We start from the raw sequence: 21576 nt of genomic DNA, 5'->3' as shown, positions 1-21576 counted from the left end.
TCTGTTTAGTTTACAACATAAATTCAGATGGCAATAGAGTGCTTGGCTTATGGTAGATATTTCAATATTTTTTGAATGAATAACTAATGGATGAGAGTTGAGAACATTTTTTCTTAAAGATCCAAGAACTATCAGATTTCATAATAATTTGGGATCTATAACGTTTGTGTGTGCGTGTGTGTGTGTGCGTGTGCGTGTGTGTGTGTGTGTGTGTGTGTAGTTTCTTTCTGCTTTTGATAGAGGAGGAAGAAAATGGAATTCTTATCTTGAAATTTCTGGTGTCAGGCCATCCCTCAGGCAGCCACTTTGGCATTCCGATTATGCTGAGCTCCAAACAGTCAAGACCCAAAAGACTCAGGGACGAAGAAGCTTTGACAAGCCCCAGCCACAAGAATTTAGACAGAGGACCAGCTCCAGAAAGACAAACATAGATAACTACACTATAATATGAACTAGAGGTGGCAGACAGGGAGGAACTTAGCAAATTCTGTTAAAATTCCTCTCTATGTTCCACTTTTCTGTATGGCCCAGCAAACACTGATTTTTACCATTTACTCTTTTTCATCTTCCTGGGAATTGACTTCCTTCCCTTTGAAGTCCTAGGCCCCATCCCCTTCTCCTTATTTCAAGATGACATATATACCCCATTTTGCCGGACTGTCTTTGGAATTTCCACGAATGTGGATTTAATTTGTACAAAATTAAATCTGATTTTCTCCTGTTAATCTGTCTTGTGTCAATTTGATTCTTAGTCCAGCTAGAAGGATCTTGAAGAGCAGAGGAAATTCTTCTTCCCAACATCTTCTAAGTAGTTTGCTTGCATCTAAGTGGTTTGCTTGACCCTCTGTAATGGGTTTCTCCCACCGCAGTCACTGAAATTTTAAAAGCACAACTCCTCTGGTCCAGACAACTGATTTTCTTCCTTTCAGGTCTCACCATGTCCAGAGTCTTTGCACAGGCTCTGCCCTCTGATTAAGCTCTCCTTTCCTGTAAGGAGCTCCTACTCACCTGTAGATCTCTGCTCAATCATCACTGTGTGGGAGAAGCCTTCCCTGATCCTGGCAACAGCCCCCATTATAGGTTACCCTTACACCATGCGTCTTTTTTTTTTTTTTAATTGTAAGTCTTGGCCTGCCATACTTCTGACCAACCCAGTATAGTCTAAGGGCTCCACAACTCTCTCCTGGGGGTCAATAATTTGCTAAAACGCCTCACAGAACTAAGGAAAAACAGTTTACCTACTACATCCTGGTTTATTATAAAAGGAAACATCTCAGGAATAGTCAAATGGAAGAAATGGACAGGGCAAAGTATATAGGAAGGGGTGTGGAACTTCTATGCCCTTTCCAGGTATACCACCCTCCTAGCACCTTCATGTGCTCACCAATCTGGAAGCTCTCTGAACCCCTCTGGTTGGAGTCTTTTTATGGAGGTATCATTATGTGGGCATGATTGATTCATCATTGGACATTGGTGACAGAACTTTATCTCCAGCCTCTCTCCCACCCCTGGATGTTGGGGGTAGGAGGTAGGGAATTTGGGGAAAATGGGGCTGAAGTTCCAACCCTCTAATCATTTTGTTGGTTCTCCTGGCAACCAGCCCACCTGTCACCTCATTAGCATACAAAAAGATACTTATGTCTTTGAAGATGCCAGGGAATTTAGGAGCTGTGTGGAAGGAAACTGGGAGGAAAACCAAATCTATATTTATTATTATCTCTCAATATCACAGCCTCTCTCATTAGAATTAAGCACCCCAAGGACAGAGACCTCTGGTCACTGCTCTGTTTTCTGTGTTCAGCACAGTGTCTGGTACTTAGTGGTGCTCAATAAATCTTGCTGAATGAGTAAGTAATGAATGTGTGCATGGTTGAGTGAATACCTGCCTGACATGGTACAGACACCTTCTTTTCTCCCCCACCAAAGATTCTGTATTTATGAGCTGTATTAGCAACTCATAAACCCCAAAACACACAGCTTTGGGTGCTGCATTTGATGGATCTTGATATGAAATGTGGTTTCTTGCCCTAACAAGCTGGTGGTTTCCTTTACCTGCTGGTTGAGCTCATGAGGTGAAGGCTTTTTCTGCACATGGATTTGGGAAAGTTCTTACTGAGAATCCAGACTCCAGATCTGTTGGGGTATTCCTGGGCTTGATTTTGTTACTGGTTTAAAGAGAGGGAAGGGGAGCTAATTCTAATTATTTCACCATTTGGACTGGCTTAAAGGAGAGGGGGTAGGGCACAGATTCATTCTAAACCCTGGCAGTTGTTAGTCTCCCCTCCAAATCTTTGTCTGCTCTGAAGCTCCCCCAACCTCAAACCACCCACTCTGAGGCAGACTAATCTTGTCCTCTGATCATCACGTTCTAGGGGCTTCTCTCTTCTTCCCACCTCATTCTCACTTGGAGGAGGCACTTTCCGTCCTCCCCCACTGCACGCCTCCCACCCCCAAGATGGGGGCCTCTCAGAATTTCCCCTGAACTCCTCACAGTGGGTCACACCTCTTTATACTCACTGAACACTTATTTAAAATTTCTTCCACTCCATTATGTAATACATTCTTTTTCATTAAAGAACTTTTGGAAAATTAAGACAAGCAGAAGAAAACCAAGCCACTTAAGATATCACCTGCCCCACAAAACCCAGCATTAATATTTTGATATTTTTTCTTCTAAGTTTTTCCTTGCATTGGTGTTTTTAAAATGTAGTTGTAATCATACAGCACATTAAATTTCACTTTCTACTTTCCTTCACTTGTGATATTGTAGAGGAGGGAAAATAATCTTCCTTATACCTTTCTAGATTCTGTGGCTGAGACCCTCCACCTCCCGTAACAAAAGATTAACAAGAGAAAAAAAAAAAACCCACAAGTTTAATAACATGTATACCTCCTGTATACATGGGAGATACCCAGGAACCTGAGTAAAACTCCCCCAAACGGCCCAAGCCGCCATCTTAAATACCATCTTCAGCTAAAGGCAAAAGAAAGAAGTTTTGAGGGGGAAGCTTTTTATGGGAAGTTATCAGGAAAAGTACAACAAAGGTGTAGTTGTCATGTAGATTTAAGTTGGTGCCTCCTCCACTGATAAGATTCTTTTGTAATTCAGAGTCATCCTTCTCTTTCTGGTATATGAGGGAGACACCTGTACATATGGAGATTTCCTTTGTAAATGTAATTGTCCCTTACAAAAGGGACAAAGGATCTTCTCCTGCATCTGTTCTTTCTTTAAAATAATCAACTGAACATAATCTTTATGCTTAAGAGGCATATTTTGGGGTGGCACACTCAACTACCCTTCAAAGTCATTACATTTTCTAGCTTTATAACCCATAATTCCTAATGTCTGTGTTCACTTCACCTTCCCCTGTGGTTAGAGTCTTAGGTAGTTTCCAGAATATCACTATAACAAATGGCAAAATAATGCATATTTTTGTAGGTAAGTCTCACAGTATCTTTTTGAGACAGTATGGTTCTCAATCCCATTCTTGCCCAGGAAGCATTGTTTTTAAGTTCTTTCAACATGGGGGAAAATAAATTCCCATTTCTCCCACTCTTCCTGCCCCCTCTGCTATGAGTCAGTGTTGAGATAAATTTCTAGGTCCAAATGGACCACTTCTGTCCAAGGTGCCATGTAAGCAAACCGAAACTTGGATGACTTTTGTGTCCCTGCAAATGCTCTGTTTGATCAGAAACCCAGTGGTATTTCCAGTCAACTAATCTCCAAATGCCAAGCCAACTTGGGACCTTTTCACTCCAAATGAGTCTGATTTTGTGGCTCTAGTTCTTCAGATATTTTCTATTTTTCTCTTCCTCATTCTTTATTCTTTATATTATAAAGTCTTCCAGGCTTCTGCCCCATTTTGCACATCTCCGAATGGAGACTGCTCACTTCGTTAAGTGTTTAATAAAGTTTGTTTGTATTACCTACTTTTTGTTAATCATTTTTTAACACCATTGAAGGGGAGCAGAATATACCACCCCAAAATATATCACCCACACTTTGGCATGTGGATTATTTTGAACTGAAGTCAATCAAGACCCAGCAGACTCAGAAAAATCTTTTTGCCTCTCCATTAATTACCTAATAAAATTTAGAAAGGAGGCCTGTACCAGAAAGAAGGCCACTACCAGAGGTAACGTTTTCATCTGAGAGATTATCTGCCTGGCAGGGCAAACACTGTGTACAAAACACTTGTTCTTCTCATTCTCCTGTGAATTGTCTTCCTCCCCTTTGAAACCTCAGACCCCTACCCGTTTCCTTACCTCAGGATGGTATAAAAGCCTCAGTGGCTGGACTATTTTTTTTTAAAATATTTTATTTATTTGACAGAGAGAGACACAGCGAGAGAGGGAACACAGCAGGGAGAGTGGGAGGGGGAGAAGCAGGCTTCCCGCGGAGCAGGGAGCCCGATGTGGGGCTCGATCCTAGGACCCTGGGACCATGACCTGAGCCGAAGGCAGACGCTTAACGACTGAGCCACCCAGGCGCCCCTGCTTGACTGATTTTGAGTCTCATATTTTTTATGGGGCTCTCATACATATGAAATCAAATTTTTTCACCTGTTAATCTGTCTTTTGTCAATCTAATTATTATACCAGCCAAAGAACCTAGAAAGGAGGAAGGGACAATTTCTCCTCCCCTACACTAGTCACCTCTCTTTTAAGGGCTGATTCTTCATTTTTTATGTAATGAAAAAGTTTACTTTGCATGAAAGCAACCAGCTCCTTGCAAGAGGTTGTGAGATGTGGATAGCAGTGGGAGAAGGTTGTCTTAGAAAACTCACCTGTTTTGGGGAGGTTCACCTTACTCAGGAAATCTCCACCCTCCTCGCCAATTGTGCCCTGTTTCCGTGTTGCCCCTTCTAATGCTTTGTAAAACTTGGTCTTGCCCGAAACCCTTTGAGAAGACTACTCCACTGCTTCTGAGTCACTGTGCTCCCCCAATCCATAGGTTACTTTCTTTTGAATAAAGGACTTCAAACAAAACTGTTTTAGTTTTGTCATTTGACAGTTTACACCCCTCAGACCTGGGGCATCAGATCCCTTCCCAATATCTTCATTCAAGATGTGTCCAGAAAGGGCGCCTGGGTGGCTCAGTTGGTTAAGCGACTGCCTTCGGCTCAGGTCATGATCCCGGAGTCCCAGGATCAAGTCCCACATCGGGCTCCCTGCTCAGCAGGGAGTCTGCTTCTCCCTCTGACCCTCTTCCCTCTCGTGCTCTCTATCTCTCTCATTCTCTCTTTCTCAAATAAATAAATAAATCTTTAAAAAAAAAAAAGATGTGTCCAGAAACATATCAAAAGCAACCATCCTCCGGCCCATGTTTTTCATTTCATTAAAAAGGTAAACTCTAAAAAGGGAGGCAGGCATGATGTCTATTTTATTTGCCGGACTGACCTGGCAGAGATCTTCAATAAATATTAGTTGAATGAATTATGAGACTTTAAATACTTACACACGATCACCCCTAACTCCAAGTCTTTTATAATAGATTCTAAATGTGTCTTCAGGTTCAGTTTCTCCTTTGAAATGGACTTCTGAACAGGCCCTATGGCCCTGGCTTCTCACTTGCAGCACAGAGTGTAAATGAAGCTGAGGCTGTGGTTCTTGTCTTCAGGTCAGTCACACTTTGGAGCATCCATCCAGCCAAACCCTGTCTTCTGCCTGGCTTCTCTGTCCTTATGCACTTTGGCTCCCAAGTCCTATGGCTCCACAGCTGACTCTGGTTATTGGAAATTTGTGATCAGATGTGCTGCTAATGCTCACAGAAGTCATTCATGAGGAACCAATTTCATGAAAGCAGAGAGCACACCTGAGCAAAATCAGTGTAAGCTCAGCACAGTGCCAGGCACATAGGTAATGAGTTGGTTAATGAATCCATTTCTGGCTGCTACATCTGCTTTTTCTGGAAATATCTGCCATTCCTATGTTCTCACTCTTTTGGCCACCAGACTCTTGGTCTAGTTTGGATCTCCAAGCTCTGGAATGGGAGTTGTCATTCATATGATGGACAGCACATTTACATTTCAATAGAGATACTTCTAAGGCTCTTGCTTGGAGTTGGTTGATAAACTCACAGTAACATTTCCAGGAAAGGATAGTTACACATTTAGGGTTTGAGGAGATTTCTCAGGAGAGGATGGAATTAGGAACTCAAATCTGAAGGAGCATAGAAGATAGTTATTCTGGAAGGAAGTCAGTGTTCTTCATTCTTCCTCAATATTTCTGGTCAATTCAGTGATTTTTTTTTTTTTTTAATTTTCTTTGAGGCAAGGCAGAAGAGATGCACTGCTGTTTAGATCACATTCTCATAGGCAAATAACCTTGGTGTGTCTGGTGATGTGGGTGGAGAGTGGGGTTTCTCCATCTGTTAGGCAGATAAAAAGATGCAGATTGCTGGAGGTGGGAAGGTGCTGGATCCCACCAGGAGACCCCACCATCCCAGACACCCTTCCTTGCCAAGGTCACCCAACCCAAACCTCTCGCTATAGAGAAACTATTACTTAAGGTTAAACCACATTTACTTTGCTGAATGCTTAATGAACTGAACTTTACTTCCAATAATCCTATTACTTTCCTACTACTATGCAAACTGTTTTGCTCATTCTCATCTTTTCTGACCTGGCTGGGAGGGGAGACAGGAAGGTCTCACTGCTTCTGCCAGGTGTGAAACGTGAAGGAATAAGCTTTAAAGCTTAGCACATTAGTAGTTTGGGGAAAGGGTGCAAACCAGATGTAACATAGCTAGACCAAAGAAAAGTAACAGAAATGTCTCCTGCCTCCAGCTTATTGGTGGCTCAGAAGCAAGCTGGAGTTGTCTCCCCAGCAATCCCTCCCCTTTGAGGCACAGCCCAAGCCATGGACTTTTCTCCATCCAAATCCTCAGGATCCTACTGATTTTCTTGATCATCCCTACCTAGAACCTCTCTCCCTCTCTATTTATTCCATATTACTCCATTCAACTCCGAAAACATAATTCTCATTTATTCCATATATCTTGTGTAACCCTAAGCAAAGGGAATGGGGATGTACTGGGAAAACTTTTAATATCAGAGAATACAAGAACGCTGGGGCCCAAGACATTTTCAGCTAAGCTTGAACCAGGAAAAAGAATGAGACAAGTAAGGTGAATCTCAGCTCTAAAGCTTCTTACCTTTTGAGGTATTTGCACAGAGGAATAAAGTGCATTTACTGGATTTTCCTCTGGAATAGTGTTCTATTAAAAAGAGAAAAAAAAATCATAGGGTCACCTAGACAAGCCCAAAGGGACACCCAGAATCCAGAAGGGAAAGCAGAGCTAGGAGGAAGGGCAAGAAGAAAGAGACGTTCTGGGCCAGGAATGGGGAAGAGGGAGGAACTCTTGTTGGTGAGTGCAAGAAGCAATTGCCTGATTTTTAAACTGTGTTGTGTTTAAATAAATTTAAAAATGTATAAGATATAGAAGTCCCATGAGCTAGGAGCAGCCTAAGGTGATTGAAGGATAATTTGAAGTAATATTGCTAACGTTGCAAGTAAACTTTTCTATTAGCTTAAAAGGCCCTTGGAGCAAATATATGAGGACAACTGATGGGTCAAAACAATAAAACTATGGCAGCAATAGCAAAAACAACTTCCAGGCTGGAGAAAAGTATCCTGGGTCAGTGAAGTTTCTTCCTGAACACCCAGGACAGTCCTGTGGTCTCCTGGGAGTGTGTCTTGAGCAGAGAAGAAGGAGGATGGTGATAAAGCAATCGGTTTTGACATAAGCCAGGCTGTGTGGAGCCCAGAGCAGTCTCCTGTGAGGCAGAAAGGAGCTCTCAGGACACTAACAGCTTCAAAAGAAAGTATAACGTCTCCTCTCAGGAAAGTTGTAGGTAAACAGAGGAAGACGCAACCTGAAACACCAAGGGCTGCACTGAAGCTGGCATTCTGAGGCCCCAAAGTGCTTTTATTTCTTCAGTAAATGGGCCAATGTGGAAAAGTGCTCTATGGCCTCTAAGGAGCTAGCCCAGCTGGGGCTACAGGGATTCCTGGTGACCTTTCAAAGTTGTCTATCTAGGTCATGTCTCCAAATTGTCTTATTATTTGAGTTTCTTTAAACTTTATTCTTATCATCTTCTTTTCAAAGAGTTTCCTTTGAATTGACAATGTGTTTATTTACCTCAGCTTGGTGACGCATGCCTAGAAAGCCTTGAGTGTGGGCCTAGAGCCTTCTGAAAGTGTGGGCCCCTGAGCCTTCTGATGGAAAAGTCATCTCTATAGCCAGTGTTCTGACACCGTAACTCAAACATCAGCCCAAAGTCACACTTCCCTACCTGCTGTGCTTTGCAAAAGGAATTTGGCCTGTTGAGTGACCCTTGTGAGCTGTAGAGGGAAGAGAAGATTCCATAGATCACAGAGTGAGCATTACTGGCTGGGTCAGAACCAGGGGCTCAGAACCAGAGGTCACTGACTCTTGCATGAGAAAGTATTCATAAGGACTTAAGGAGACACAGGTGTGTTGGGTTTCAAGGGCTATACATCCTCATATTCCATGTTGCCCAAGTCCACAGAGAAATCTCAACTAAAGTAAGGAGGGCCTTAGAGAGGAAGATCAGGTCCCAGGAAAGATGGGAAAGGACTCACATTAACGCAGATGATTGTGTCATACACTGGAGTCTCTCCAGAAGGAGGGTAGTAGTTAAGAACTTCCTGATGAGTATCTATTCCCTTCTTCTCTTCAATGGACTCTGAAACCAAGGTGGGAGAAAATTAGAGCTAACCCTCCTTTATTCACCACCCCCACCAGCCTACCCCCTGGAAGACCCATTTAGGGTGACCACCATGCTGGTTTCCCTACAACTGACCACCATGCTGGTTTCTGGGACATGGGACTCTCCGTGCTACACCCAGGGAAATCCCATAATGAACTGTTTACCCTGGTTTCTTCACTTCCCAATTTCTGGACCAACGCAGCCAAAGGGGAAGAAGAGAGGGTCAGAAACACTTTCAGAGTGCTTTCAAGAGGGAGGAAAGATCTTAACACCTACAGTTTATACACAACTGATGCTTAGGTCCCTCCCCAATTCTCCACATGGACAGTATCAGGGAAGCTGAGAAGAAAAAATCAGTAGGAGGGTTTAGGGATGCAGAGCATGGTGTTTGGCATGGAGAGAGACAGACATAGACTTCTCCAGGAAGAGTGTGTCTAGACTGAGGTGGGGAGTAAAGAGAGGTCTCTGGAGTTGATCCAATGAGGAGGACTGGGTATGGTTTGGGGGCTCTAACCAGGGATAGGGACTGGAAGGGCTGACTGGAGTGTGTTTGGTGTATGGGACCTCAGAGTTGGAAGCCATCGCCTCCCAGGTCTGAGGAACACAGTCAGCAGTGTAAGGCTTGTGTCAGTAGGAGGACCACACCGGTAAGTCCCTCTTGGGGGAAAGAGAGGGGTGAGCACTGGAGAGGGAACTAGGAGGACTTTGGACTTAGAAGATAGGTTATGGACTCAAGCACTCTCTTACTCCAGAATTAAGGAGTGCAAGATGATTGTGTTCTCCTTGAGTACACAGAATATGGCCTCTTCATTTCTGTATCCTTAGTGCCTAGTAGCAATTCCAGCGCACAGTTCAACATATGTTTTTTGAAGAAATTAGGGAGCAAATGCATGAATGAGGCTGAAGGCAAAAATCGTGCATGCTCTACCTTTTCTTCTTTCTCTTCGCATAATTAGAATAACTGGCACCAGGGCAAAGGCACTGAACAGGAAGAGCACCCACAGGACATACAGGACCATGGAGGATTCTGAGTCATCAGCAGCACCTTTAATGAGAGAATGGGTAGAGGCACAGGGAAGAGAGAAGAGTCAGCTAGGGAAAATGATGCAACTTGTGGAGCAACTGCCACCTTCCTCCCAGGCTGGTGACTTCCCAGGGGCCTCCAGTTTTCATGGGCTGTTCCCATGGGGACCAGGAGCTGAAGAAGGTATAGGTCCTGAGATAGAGGCTTCTGGAGAGAGAGGAGAGACCGTCACCTTCACAGAGCTTCCAGGCAAAGATGGGGTTTGAAGAATTGCTGCTGATGGGGTTCCTGGCCACACAGATGAAGGTCATGCCCTTTTTTCCCAGCCTCCAGGATATGGGGAGGATGGGGCCATTATGGGACTCATTGGCTGCCTGCCCCAGGGACTCCCAACTGTAGGTCACATCTTCTCCTCCCTGGTCCATGAAGCATGTCAAATTAGTCACACAGGTGCCATTCTCATTGTTCTGCAGACCCATGGTAACTTTGGGCCTTGACAGGTGCTCTGCAAAAGAGAAACAGACAACCAAGTGTGGAAACTATGCCTTTCTGATTATTCTTGTAAACCTTGGACCTGAATCTCTGGGGTGCTACAGAGTGGAGAGGAAGAAGCGATTCAGAGCAGAATTCTCATTCTTATCTGGGAAGAGAACTGGTCTAGGTTGGCTTTCCTAGTTATATAAAAACAACAGTAACAATAGAAATAATAATAATAATTCAACAAGAATGCAGCTGCCATTTTTGAAGCAAAGCTATATGGCCAGCCTTGTGCTAGATGCATTTTAGATGTGAGCTAATTTTATCTTTTTTAGAGGCTCCCTATTTCCTCTGTCTTCAGGCTTCCTTGAAGAGACTTTCACTTTACTCTCCAGGAGAGAATAGTATGGGAATAATATTTCTGGCCCTCCTCTCTTTCTCATGCTCATGTTCTCCTGAGAGGATGAGCAAATCGGTTCATTGATGAGATGGAAAGAGTCCTGACATCCAACATCATTTCTTTAATACCTTTCTCTATTTCGAGCTGTTAAGATTGCTGTCTAAATGTGGTTTGCCCTTCTCTCCCTCCCCCAGCTAGTTTGACTGCATAACCTCTGTTCCTTTCAACTATGTCTATATGGAGGACACACCTGATCAAGGTACATGGCCTAACTCTTAAGGGCAAACCTGGAGGCCCATCTCTGGGTGTCCCTGATCCTACAGCTCCATGAGTAATTGGTTGAACAATTGTTTTGTAAGTTCATCTTCCCTGAATGGGCTCCAAGGTCTAGACTTTGGGGGAAAAACACTTCTCCTACCTAGCTTCACCAGAAAAAATAAAGCTGATATTTCTATCTTCCTTTTGATTCTTGTGTGATTTTTCAATTGGTTGGAATCTGTAGGGAAAGAGGTATAATTGATGTTTATACACAATAATCTTTCTAAGATAGGATCTCCTTCCTCCCCATTACAGATATGGAAATGAAATTTCACAGAGCTTAAGTAACCTGGCTAAGGCCATGCAGTTAGTAGGTAGAGAGGCCAGAATTTGACTTGTGTGATCACTGCTTCCCCTATCACCCATCCTCTACACTGCATTGCCTCTTGCAGAATCTTTGAGTAGGAAAGGGCCTGAGGGGTGAGCTACATTTACTTCATCCATGCAGGAGTTTCCCTCTTCCACTTCTTGCCAAATGTGTATCCAACCTTTGCTTGGAATCTCCAATATCAGAGAGTTTACCACTGTGTGAAGGCAGTCATCCACCTTTGGAACTAATTCTGCTCACCATAGACACGCAGTCCATACTGCTGGATGAAGGGGTCTTTGAGGGAAGAACTGTATATCACCACGCGGTAATCACCCGAGTCACTCTTATCCAGTTTGCTGAGCTTCAGGGAATAGTTTCCACGTAGGAAGTCCAGCCTTCCTTGTTATGACTCTGGGTCACTATGACATTGGCCTGTTTGTCTGGTGTTTTTGGCTCTATGGTGATGAGAGGGGTTGTGTTGAAGATCCAGACAAGGCTGTCAATCTGAATTCCTGGGAGCTTCAGAGGGAAAGTCACAGACCCACCAAGGTCACCAACCAGTTCTTTCGGAGCTCCAGAGGTTGCTGGCCCTGCAGACACAGAGACCATAAAATAAACCTAAGACCCTGTCCTTGCCACCAATTACTCACCTGTTTTGGGTCCTGGGAAGGTCCCCAAGAAACCCTCTGGGGCCAACCCAACCAGCCCCTGGGAAGTCCTTTGAAACCTCACTCACACAAAGGCATTGAGGTCAGAATGCTTTGCCTGAAAGGAGGGGACTGGCAGGGGAACCCCACCCCTTCCCAGAGACCTCAGGCTGGAAAGACCATGCTCTGAGGTAGGTCATGAGGCCCAGCTCCATCTTGGACAAGTTCCTGTTAGGGGAGAAGTGGGGAGGTTACTGTCCAGTCCTCCCTTTGGACTCCCAGATTGCTCCTGGAGAGCTGACTTTGATGCAGATGCAGAAGCAGCAGCTTGCCTGGCGTAGGGGCAGTGGTTCTCAAGAAGAGATCAGGACACTGGGAAGGGAGCTCTAAGTTCTTATGATAACAATAGCTGGAAGCTTGCGGGTGTTTCATCTTCTGTTTTATGGTAGATTAGAGTGTGAAATCATCCCCGAGTGAGGTTCTCATTCATTTTAATTTCAGTGTCCCTTCCTTGAGTGGAAAGGCAAAAGAGCACTGGACGCTCTGCAGTATGCCTAGACTGACTCGTGATGCTCACCCCCAACTATTAGGATTGTAGTAGGGGTTCACTGCCCCAAGAAGTTTTTGTTTCACCGCAATCTTAGTTCACTTTAAAAAGTATGACTTATAAACAACCACCACTGGTTTGTGGTTCCAGGTGGAAAACAGTAAGAACGGCTATGAAAAGCTTCCAGAAGTGGCCCACAGAGCATTTCCAGTGAGCAAGTGTGGGGAATGAGTCTTCTACCTGTTAAGATCTGAGGGACAGACTCGGGATAGCACAGAGCAGAAAGGAAATTTAGAAATACACAGTCAGTAAGAGGCAGAGCCCACATCAGTACCCACAGGATCAAGGCCCCATCCATCATTGCTTACAAATGAGAAAAACAAACAACAGAGATTGAGGAAAAAGTATTCAAGGATCACAAATAGTGGCAAAACTAAAACCAGAACCCAAGTCTTCTTATAAGTGTTCTCCATACAAGTACAAAACCCAGTTATTTTCCCTTCTACCTCTTAACATAATGCATCTGCTGAAATGTCTAAGAGAAAATTTTATTAATTCCATCATGGAAAGCACAAAAAAAAGAAGAAACAAGGAAAATCTTTTTAAGTAGTTTCTACACCCAACATAGGGCTCAAACTCACAACGCTGAGATCAAGAGTCACATGCTCCCCCAACAGAGCCAGCCAGGTGCCCCAGGAAAATCTTTTTAAACTCTAACAAAGCAACAAGCTATAGGCTCCTGACAGTTGTATTATAATGAGGCAGCTGCTGGGCTGCACTATGACTTTTGTAGGCTGTATTCACTTTTGCCTTGGTCCTTCATCCATAAAAAATATTAAAAACTATATTTTATGACTGCATTGGTAAAAAATGAATGTAATGCCAGCTGCATTCATTATTACATATTAATTATTATTATTATATTTATTTTTCTTCTGATTCTGAAAGAAATTTGAACTATTGTGGGCCCCGGACATTGTGTCTAATTGGCTCTGTGCGGCTGACCAAGCATGCAGGTTCTCTTTCATGTCAAAGCTTGATTTGTTATCATATATTTTTAATTGAAATATAGTTGACATACAATAATTATATTGGTTTTAGGTGTACAACATAGTAGTTCAACAATTCTATACATTATGCAGTGTTCACCATGATGAGTGTAGCCACCATACTAAGTTATTACAACGTTATTGACTCTATTCCCCGTGCTGTACTTTTCATCTCTGTGACTTATTTCTCTCATAGCTGGAGGTTTGTACCTCTTCAACCTCTTCACCTATTTCACTCATCCCCTCACCCCTTCTTCCGTCTGGCAACCACCAGTTTGCTTTCTGTATTTATGAGTCTGTTTGTTTCTTTGTTTTAGATTCCACATATGAATAAAATCATATGGTATTTGTCTTTCTCTGCCTGACTTATTTCACTTAGCATAATACCCCCTGGGTCCATCCACGTTGTTGGAAATGGCAAGATTTTATTCCTTGTGATGGCTGCGTAATATTCCATTGTGTATATACACCACATCTTCTTTATCCCTTCATCTATTGAGAGACATGTGGGCTGCTTCCAAATATTGGCTATTATAAATAATGCTGCAATAAACACAGGGGTGCATATATCTTTTTGAATTACTGTCTTTGTTTACTTTGGGTAAATATCCAGTGGTGGAAATACTGGATCATAGGGTATTTCTATTTTTAACTTTTTGAGAAAACTGTGTGCTGTTTTCCACAGTGGCTACACCAATTTACATTCCCACCAACAGTGTGCTAGGATTGCCTTTTCTCCATACCCTTGCCACCACTTGTTACAGTCTTTTTGATATTAACCATTCTGACTGGTATGAGCTGATATCTCATTGTGGTTGATTTGCATTTCCCTGATAATGAGTGATGTTGAGCATCTTTTCCTGTGTTTGCTGGTCATCTGTATGTCTTCTTTGGAAAAGCGTCTCTGGTTCTCTGTCCAGTTTTAATTGGATTATTTGGGTTTTTTGGTGTTGAGTCTTACCATCATATTTTCTATCACCCTGGCACTGATGCAACTCATTCCCCTTCTAGCAAGAGACAAATTCCTGTACTGGCTTACCCAGATATCTAAAATTGCTTCACTAGAGATTTATTTCTATAGTCCCTGTTAAAACTCAACTACTCCGGGGCACCTGGGTGGCTCAGTCGTTAAGTGTCTGCCTTTGGCTCAGGTCATGATCCCAGGGGTCCTGGATTGAGCCCCACATTGGACTCCCTGCTCCACGGGAAGCCTGCTTCTCCTCCCACTCCCCCTGCTTGTTTTCCCTCTCTCACTGTGTCTCTCTCTGTCAAATAAATAAATAAAATCTTTAAAAAAAAACCCAAAACTCAACTACTCCAGAAATAGTTCCCAATATAGTTACTATGCATTAGGGTTGATTCTGTGCCAAACATTTATTGTAAAGATTATGCCTAATACCTAAAGCAATCTTGAAAACTAGGAATTTTGATCCTTTTACACAGGGATCAGCAACCTATATAGTCCACGGGACAAATGTGGCCTGCTGCCTATTTTGGTAAATCAAATTTTATTTGGACACAGCCAGCCATGTTCTTTTTTTTTTTATTTTTAAGATTTTATTTATTTATTTATTTTAGAAAGAGCAAGAGAGCTGGGATAGGGAGGAACAGAGGGGGAGGGAGAGGGACAAGCAGACTCCGTGCTGAGTGCAGAGCCTGTTGCGGGGCTCTATCCCATAATGACCTGAGTTGAAACCAAGAATAGAATGCCCAACCAACTGAGCCAGCCAGGTGCCCCAGGACACAGCCATGTTCTTTCATGTACATATTATCTATTGATGCTTTTCCACTACAAATGCTGAGTTGAGTAGTTGCAACAGAGATTATATTGCCTGCAAAGACTAAAACATTTACTATTTGACCCTTTACAGCAAAAGTTTGTTAACTCCTGATTTGATGAGAAAACTGAGATTCAAAAAAACCTAAATAACTTGTCCAAAGGCACAAAGTTAGTAAGTGATGATTTGAGGATTTAACTCAATGTCACTCTCTCTCCGGAGCCTGGGGTCTTTCCACTATGGCTCAATTTGAAGGCCCTAGAGCCTTGTGCTGGCTCCAGCCCTCTCCCTCACTCCCTTTCAGCAGTGAGGGCTCAGGTGTCAATCCTGAAGCCCTTGTGTCTCACAGAATCCAATTTCCTCTTCATGTCCTTTGGTGACCTTTTTCTTTCTTTCTTTCTTTTTCTTTTTCTTTCTTTCTTTCTTCTTTCTTTCTTTCTTTCTTTCTTTCTTTCTTTCTTTCTTTCTTTCTTTCTTTCTTTCTTTCTTTCTCTTTCTTTCTTTCTTTTTCTTTTTCTTTCTTTCTTTCTTTCTTTCTTTCTCTTTCTTTCTTTCTTTTTCTTTCTTTCTTTCTTCTTTCTTTCTTTCTTCTTTTTTAAAGATTTTATTTATTTATTTGATATATATAGAGAGAGCACAAGTAGGCAGAGAGGCAGACAGAGGGGCAGGCAGAGGCAGAGGAAGAAGCAGGCTCCCAGTTGAGCAGAGAGCCCGATGTGGGGCTCGATCCCAGGACCCTGGGATCATGACCTGAGCTGAAGGCAGATGCTTCACTGACTGAGCCATCCAGGAACCCGGAGATGACCTTCTTTTAAGCACAAGCTGCTCTACCAGTGTTTCAGAGAAAGGGAATCCTGATGTTATCAAATGTTGACCTAGCCCCTTGATTACAGTTTTGGGATTTTTTTTTAATTTAAAGATTTTTATCTATTTATTTGAAAGAGAGAGTGCACATGCCTGAGCAGGGGAAGGGGCAGAGGGAGAAGCAGGCTCCCGGCTGAGCAGGGAGCCAGATGCAGGGCTTGATCCCAGGACTCCGCAATCAAAACCAAGCCAAAGGTAGCTGCTTAACTGAGCCACCTGGGCGCCCCTACAGTTTTGGGATCTTAACTAACTTTTTTTGCTAAATTTGTCTCCAAAAGTACTGGCTTCTCCTCCTGGGTAAATGTCTTTTGGGGGACTGATTCCTGTTTTCGAACATTTCTGCCTCCTCACCCCTATCAGTCAGTGCATATATATTTTGGATCCCTCAAGTCTTTATTAAATCATTCTGTTAAATAATCTGATTTTTCAAAAAGCTGCTCCCCTGCATCCCTAAATACTAAAGCAGGATGGTTTCCAGTTGCTCTGTCTTTGACAATTTCAACGGTGTCAAAACAGTCCCAGTGCATGCTACAAAGTCAGTGTCAGTTTGAATTTTTGACTGATCATCTAACGTTTGCATCCTTTTACTTCAACAATAAGGTGAATATTTTGTAGTCAAATAAAGATTGGTTATTACTTGGCTCCAAATAGGTGCAACCCTGGATTTTCACACAAGGTTTGGGGGAGATGTTTAAATTGGGGAGGTGGCAAACTGCAAGGATATGACTTTAGTACTAAAGCATGTGTGCACACATTTAGACATGGGTAATCATTCTTTTCACTTCTGTAGACATGTGGCGCTATATTCTCTGGGTGAATGCCAAGACGGGTGAATTTTGTGTGAGGATATTAAAAAATGTCTCCAAATTCATTGCTTCTTGTTAGGATGAAGGTGGAAGATGACACAGTGCAAATTGTCAACACAAGCCTAGAGGGAGTATATTGTTTCTATCTTATATCTATAGGATGAATAGAGGGGTCATGAAAGAAGAAAGTAGCTCCATGCCATTCCTCAAGTGTGAGTTCAGACGATAAGGGGTGGGGTTAATGAGTCCTAGCCAGTTTTGTTCCCTCTTCTGTGGAAAGAGTTTCCCATAGTTGACTGTGAAAAGGGATCCAGAAACAAGAGACTTCTCTCAGCTATTCAAGGCTGACCTGAAGTTCCGCATTCTGTGATGGCTTTTCCACCTGCAGCAGTCTTATCGAGTTTTACCTTGCCTATGTAGGTCATGTTTTCTTAATTCAGTCATTCTTTCCTCTAGCAAGAATTTATTTAGTTCCATATTTGTGCCACGCACTGTCTAGGAGCTGAGGATATAACTAAGGAGGGATACAATCCTGACCCTTGTACTCATGGAGTTAGGAGATAGCCATTAAATAAGTGGCTGTATGTGTTATGAAAGGGGATGTAGTAGGCACTTGGGGAACCTACAATACAGAGATTGAATGTGATCTGTAAGATTGAAAGACTCTAGAGAATGAGTGGCTACTAACACCTACCTACAAGGCCTAGGAGGATTGGACCCCATGAAACTCATCTACCTTCCCACCTAGATCAGTGTAGTGAATGTCCTAACTTGCCTTTTCTGCATCCACTTCATCCTTTCCTCATTTTATAGCAGCCAAGTGTGTCAGGTAAGACTGACAGGAGCCCAGTTCAAGTGGTAGCCTTCCTCATGGTAATTAGTTCAGCAGTATCACATGACCTGGGTTGACTTATCTGGGAAACCCCAGGGTTTTGCTCCAAGCGCAAGATGACCATATGATGCTGTGGGAAGATATGAAGCCGGGGACCACTTGCTATCACCAGACAAGCAACCAGGTCTCCTCCCTTACCTGACCCCCAGTTTCCTTTGTACCTTACATTTTTGTTTGTGCTTTATCCTTCTCTCTGCCCATCCAAATCATATTCAAGATCCATAAAACCTAGGTCAAAGCCCTTCCCTGAAAAGTCTCCACCTCTTTCACCACACCTACCCCCTGAAATTCCACCACAAATGTCACTTCTTTTTCCACTTTAAATTCCCCAAAAGGAGTTATTCTCCTGGGTGATGATTGGACATACCATTTGTAGACCAGTAACTGGTCTACAGGCATTAGGTTCCAGATTACCTGGTGTTGGCTCTGGGGTTGCACCCAGGGAGGGGCGGGGATGGCCTCTCCTGCCAGGCAGCATGGAACAGTGTAAAGAGGTAGTGCTCTGGCCTAACTGGGAGTCAGAAGACCTGGGTTCATTCTGGTTCCTCCGTAATAAGTAACAAACACTTGGTATCACTCCTTAGCTCATAAACTGGTTTAATGGGCATCATGTTTTTATCCTCAGAGTAACTCCATGAGATAGAGGTTAATTAAACTCCATTTTATGGATGAGGACACTGGGGCTCCAGTGTCCTCCCAGAGATGCTGAATGATTTCCCCAAAGTCCCAAATTGGGAAGTGGTAGATGTGGGATGAGAAGCTGGTTGGTTCTTTTGTGTCGGAGGCCTGCATTCTTTCTACTACTGCCTTGCTATTTACCACTTTGAGTTATAGCGTTGAGTTGAGGGAGAGTCTCAACTCTCAAAGAGAAAAATAACCTTTATTTGCGAGGACTTGGGGTGGATGAAAGGTGAATACGGATTTGAAAGCATTTTGAGAAGTACAGAGCCCCTCTACCACACAGTAGGAGGTGGGAGGGAAGGGCGAGGAGCCGTGTTATGAAACAGGCCTTGAGAAGGCTTCTCATTTTTAATTCTCATTTCCTCAAGGATGGCTAGAAGTGAGAAACAGATTTCTCAAAACTTCTCTGGATGGCTTCTCAGCAGGATGAGCTTTTCAGAAGGTGTTCTGGAACCTAATGCCTATAGACCATTCACTGGCTAATTCACAGCAAAACACTATGTCCAGTTACCATGCATGGTGAGATCTCCTGCGGCAAGCATTCCCTGCCAACTTGCCTTTGGAGGTGGAGGGTGCTGGAGCAGGAGACCCGCTGTCTTCTGTCCTGGCCAAGACTCAGATATTTTGGAATCAAAAGAGTCAACCCTAAGATGCCCTTCATAACAGGAAGGTAAACAGCTCCTCCCCTTTGCCACCTCCTTTTCCTCTGGGTTATCACCTCCTCCCTTTCACCTGCTCCCCCCACAAGACTCAAGAGTTGAGTGGAAGGAAGGAGCTATATTAAGAGAAAGGGACGTCATCAATACAGCCAGAATTAAGGGATGGTACCAAGGAGAAGCTGGTTTAGCTCACAGCTACAGTGTGAGCTGGTTTTCTAAGTAGAGACTGATTGAATTGTTCAGTTAAGAGAGAAAATTCAAATGTTTCCTTCTGCTAATATCGTTGTCATGCATAACCATTTTAAAATATTTTTCTAAATATTTTCTAGTACACTTCTAAACATATACTTATAAATATGTTTAAGTAGAAATATTTAAAATGTATATTTATAAATAAATAAATATACACCCGTATGATCTCATTTTGATCTTAAAGTTGCCCTCAAAGGGAAGGAGGGCTAAGTCCCGGGGAAGATAAAATTCTTTATTTAATTCATGACAGAATCTGGATTAGAACACAGGTCATTCTACTACCCAACACCCCTTCTTTCAGCCCTTCTTTCCCTGAGACAGTCAGAAGGGGAGGCTGTCCCCAGATTCATTCTTTCTCCTCTCCTTCTAGTTTCTTCCTGTTCTCTGATTTAGAAATCACAGATTACACAAATATATTAAATGAAGTAGCAGAGCTTCCTGAGTTGGGCCAGAGTCCCAGAGTGGACCCAGAAGCCTAGAGGTTTACCTCAGGATGGAGAAGGCAGTCAGGAGAACAGGAGAATCTGGACTCACCTGTGAGCTGGCAGAGAAGGATGAGGATGAAGCATGCTGGGGGACCAAGCATGTTGTTCTCTGGATGTCAGTCACTAAAACGAACTACTTCCTTCTTGCAGTACTCACATCTCTTCCCCAGCTAGCATGTGTAAAAGTAGGAGGGGTCATGAAATGCAAAGTGAGAATGAACTGTCTATAATTGTTTCCAATCTCACGTATTAATTGTAGGTGGTCAATAAAGGATGGAAAAATGAATTGAACCCCAAAGGTGATGAAGCCCCCCATTTTACAGATAAGGAAACATTGGCTCAGAGATGCTAGGAATTGATCAAGGCCATATGGTCATTCTTTTCTGCTACGTTATATGACCTCTCAGATACTCAGAACACAGGAAATGGAAAGAAATTGAAGATTAGAAGGAGGAAAAAAGGGTGGCACTAAGGATAATAATAATATTTACTGAGTTTTGCTAAGTGGCAGGAGTACATGCATTCTTTTATCTGTTCCTCTTAACAACCCTGTGAGATACTACCATAATTCTTGTTTTCCAGATGAGAAAATGAAGGCTTAGAGTATATTACAGCAAAATTAAAAGTTATTTTAATTAAAAAAAAAACAGTATGAGAGGCAAAGAGTCAAGCCAATTAGTGGGAAATGATATTTATAATACATTTATTCCACAAGAATCTTATATCCATAATACATAAAGAAGTCTTACGTATCAATAAGAATTAGGCAGACAACACAATGGACAAGAGATTGAAATAGGTACTTCATAAAAAAAGATATCCAAATGGCAAATAAAGAGAAATCACTAAGAAAATGATGTCAATAGGAATAGCTAAAAGGTCAATCGAGGCACTAAAATGAATTCTAAAATAAATTCTAAAAATAATTTTTAAGAAGAAAAGGAGAAACGGTGACACAAAAAAAAGTAAGCAGAAAACATAATAAAATGGCATATCTAAATTCAACTATATCAGTAATTACACTAAGCATAAGTAGACTAAACACTCCAATTAAAAAGCAAAGATTTTTAAATTAATAAGAAGACAAAACCAAATTAATGCTGTCTACAAGAGGTGAGCTTACAAATAAAGACACAGTTGGGCTGAAAGTAAATGGATGGATACAGACATAACATTCAGCCACTAGGCATAAGAATGCTAGACTAGCTCTATTGATACCAGATAAAGTAGACTTTAGGACAAAGTGATAAAGATGGGCATTTCATAATGACAAAGGATCAATTTATTAGGAAGACATAACAATCATAAATGTGTATCACTAGTAATCAGAGATCTTCAAAATACAAAAAGCAAAAAATTTCTCTGGGATAAATGCCCAGGAATATGACTGCTGGGTCATATGGTAAATGTATGTTTAATTTCTTAAGAAACTGTCAAAATATTTTCTAGAGTTGTAACATTTTACATTCCCACTAGTACTTTGTAACAGATTCAATTCTTCTATATCCTCATCAGCATTTGGTTTTGTTATTATATTTTATTTTCATAGTTTTAATAGGTGTGTAGTAATATCTTATCGTGGTTTTAATTTGCATTTCCTAAAAGCTGATGATGATGAACACTTTTTCACGTGCTTATTTGCATTCACATAT

The 21576-nt window shown here is 42.3% G+C and overlaps 1 protein-coding gene across 1 annotated transcript; it reads right to left on the bottom strand.

The window, feature by feature from the left end:
- Positions 1-5215: 5215 nt before the first annotated feature.
- On the bottom strand, positions 5216-20040 carry SLAMF7 (SLAM family member 7). The gene is given in 8 exon segments (XM_027614008.2): positions 5216-6370; positions 7157-7219; positions 8608-8711; positions 9664-9780; positions 9992-10264; positions 11523-11663; positions 11666-11854; positions 19974-20040. Coding segments are annotated over 8 exon segments (1011 nt in total). The 5' UTR covers positions 20026-20040; the 3' UTR covers positions 5216-6298.
- Between the last annotated feature and the right edge of the window lie 1536 nt (positions 20041-21576).

Source organism: Zalophus californianus, chromosome 10 (assembly GCF_009762305.2).
Source record: "Zalophus californianus isolate mZalCal1 chromosome 10, mZalCal1.pri.v2, whole genome shotgun sequence".
Lineage (NCBI taxonomy): Eukaryota > Metazoa > Chordata > Mammalia > Carnivora > Otariidae > Zalophus > Zalophus californianus.
The sequence above is the reverse complement of the archived record's forward strand: the minus strand, read 5'-3'. Positions and strand labels throughout refer to the sequence as shown.